Source organism: Ursus maritimus, unplaced genomic scaffold, assembly GCF_017311325.1.
Source record: "Ursus maritimus isolate PB19 unplaced genomic scaffold, ASM1731132v1 scaffold_603, whole genome shotgun sequence".
Taxonomy (NCBI): Eukaryota; Metazoa; Chordata; class Mammalia; order Carnivora; family Ursidae; genus Ursus; species Ursus maritimus.
The window spans coordinates 4800-6578 of NW_024426779.1; the positions used below are offsets into that span (position 1 = coordinate 4800).

The window sequence follows — 1779 nt, forward strand, 5'->3', positions numbered from 1 at the left end:
CGTGGAGGGCTAGAATCTTCTGCCTCTTGGGCAGGTCCAGCCAGTAGAGGAAGTACCAGCTGATGCCGAGGGGCAGGGCACAAATGAGGAACACCACGACGGAGGCCAGGATGACCACGTACAGCCTTGTGGGACGCCGCCCCCACTGCCGTGAGCTCCTCCGCACACGCACGAAGAGGGTCACGCTGGACAGAACCATCACTGGGGTGAAGATCCCCATAATGAGGAAGCTGAAGACAGAGTCCACCATGAAACACTGACTTTCCACGCCGAGCCAGAGCTCGCTGCAGAAGAGTGCGGCCACCACGCTCATCAGGAGGGACAGCGCCCAGAGCAGGGCACACACCACGGCTGACAGGTACTGGGGCTGGTGACACTTGTACCAGATGGGGAAGAGTACAGACAGGCAGCGCTGCATGCTGATGGCCGTCAGCAGGCTCAGACTTGCGGTGTAGGCGAAGAACTTCACTCTCTGCATCACCTCGTAGGCCAGCACGGGCGTTTCTAGATAGAGCGTGACGGCTGTGCAGAGGAGGAAGAGGAAGTCAGCTACGGCCAGGTGGAGGACGTACGTGCAGAATGGGGTCCTCTGCCCCCGGCAGCTCAGCAGCCAGACCACCAGGCCATTGCCCATCATGCCGCACACGCAGGTGAGCGTGGCAAGGGAGCTCAGCACCTCAGCAGCTGTGTCTAGCTTGTCTATTGTGAAGCTGTTTATGGCGGAAAACCGGTTCCAGCCATTATTACTCTCATTCATCCTGTGGAAGAGAGATGGACCAGTGTGACTTTTGGGGGACCCACCCCCTGACTTTCCTGCTTTGGGGCTCTCACCTGGGTTTTGTTTGCAAGAAATATGACCACCAGGCTGGACCAGTGTCTTGCTTCCCTTGCTCCCAGCCTGCTGACTCGTCCTCCCCCACCATGACATTCCCGAAGTTCTAAGCGCCCTTTGTCAAGAGATTCTCTTGTGTTCTAAGTTTATTTTTTTAATATGAGGAAGTATTGACTCTCATCAAAGGTTTTCTGTTCATGTATTCATTGCATCAATTCCCCAATACTGCTCAAATCCCTGAATTCACTTTTTAGGATGGCACCTTGGTGCTAATAGGGTTAGCTCCAGCCCTCACTTTGCAGCACAGGATGACCACTAGGCCATTTAAAACCAGATTAAACACGGGTGTGTGTTTCCATCTCCATCCCCATCCCAGCGCCGCTGCCAGCTGTCCTATCCTGTCTAACTAGCCCTCTCTCCAAACAGGTGGGTGCTCAGAAGTTTTTTAAATTTACACAAACGTTGTTGTGATTTAGAATTTACGCTGTTTTTCTTCACTCAGCAGTGTGGTTTTTCTTAAAGGATATTTGCAGGTGGCTGTATGGAAAAGTAGTTTGTTGGTCTCGATTTTACAATGTACATAAGTGGTTCTTCAGTCCCAGGATTGTAGAAATGCTGTGTCCAACATCCTCATGCCTGTTCCCGTTGGACTCGGCTCAGGATTTTTCTGGGATGTTCCAGGAGTGGGATTGCTGGGTCCTAGGACATGTGCACGCTTAGCTCCACTAACCCTCGTCTGCTTCCCTCCCTGGATGGCTGCGTCAGGCCTCACTTCTGCTGTGGGACAGGAAGGGTCCCGTTCCTCATTCCCTCTCTGATGATTGCTGTCATGCACTCTCCTCACGTTGGCCAACCTCATGGTTGCAGAGTGGATTCTGCTGATGTTTGAACTTGCATTTCACTGTCGACAGCGAGCTTGATATTAGTTCATTTACCCGCCACCCCCA

At 52.8% G+C, this 1779-nt stretch overlaps 1 protein-coding gene across 1 annotated transcript; it reads right to left on the reverse strand.

Annotated features, from left to right (window-relative positions):
* Positions 1–10: 10 nt before the first annotated feature.
* Positions 11–757, reverse strand: LOC103680447 (mas-related G-protein coupled receptor member D-like; the record flags this gene model as incomplete). The annotated part of the gene is made up of 1 exon (XM_008709967.2): positions 11–757. A coding segment is annotated over exon 1 (747 nt), but the record flags the coding sequence as incomplete, so codon positions are not given.
* Positions 758–1779: the final 1022 nt, after the last annotated feature.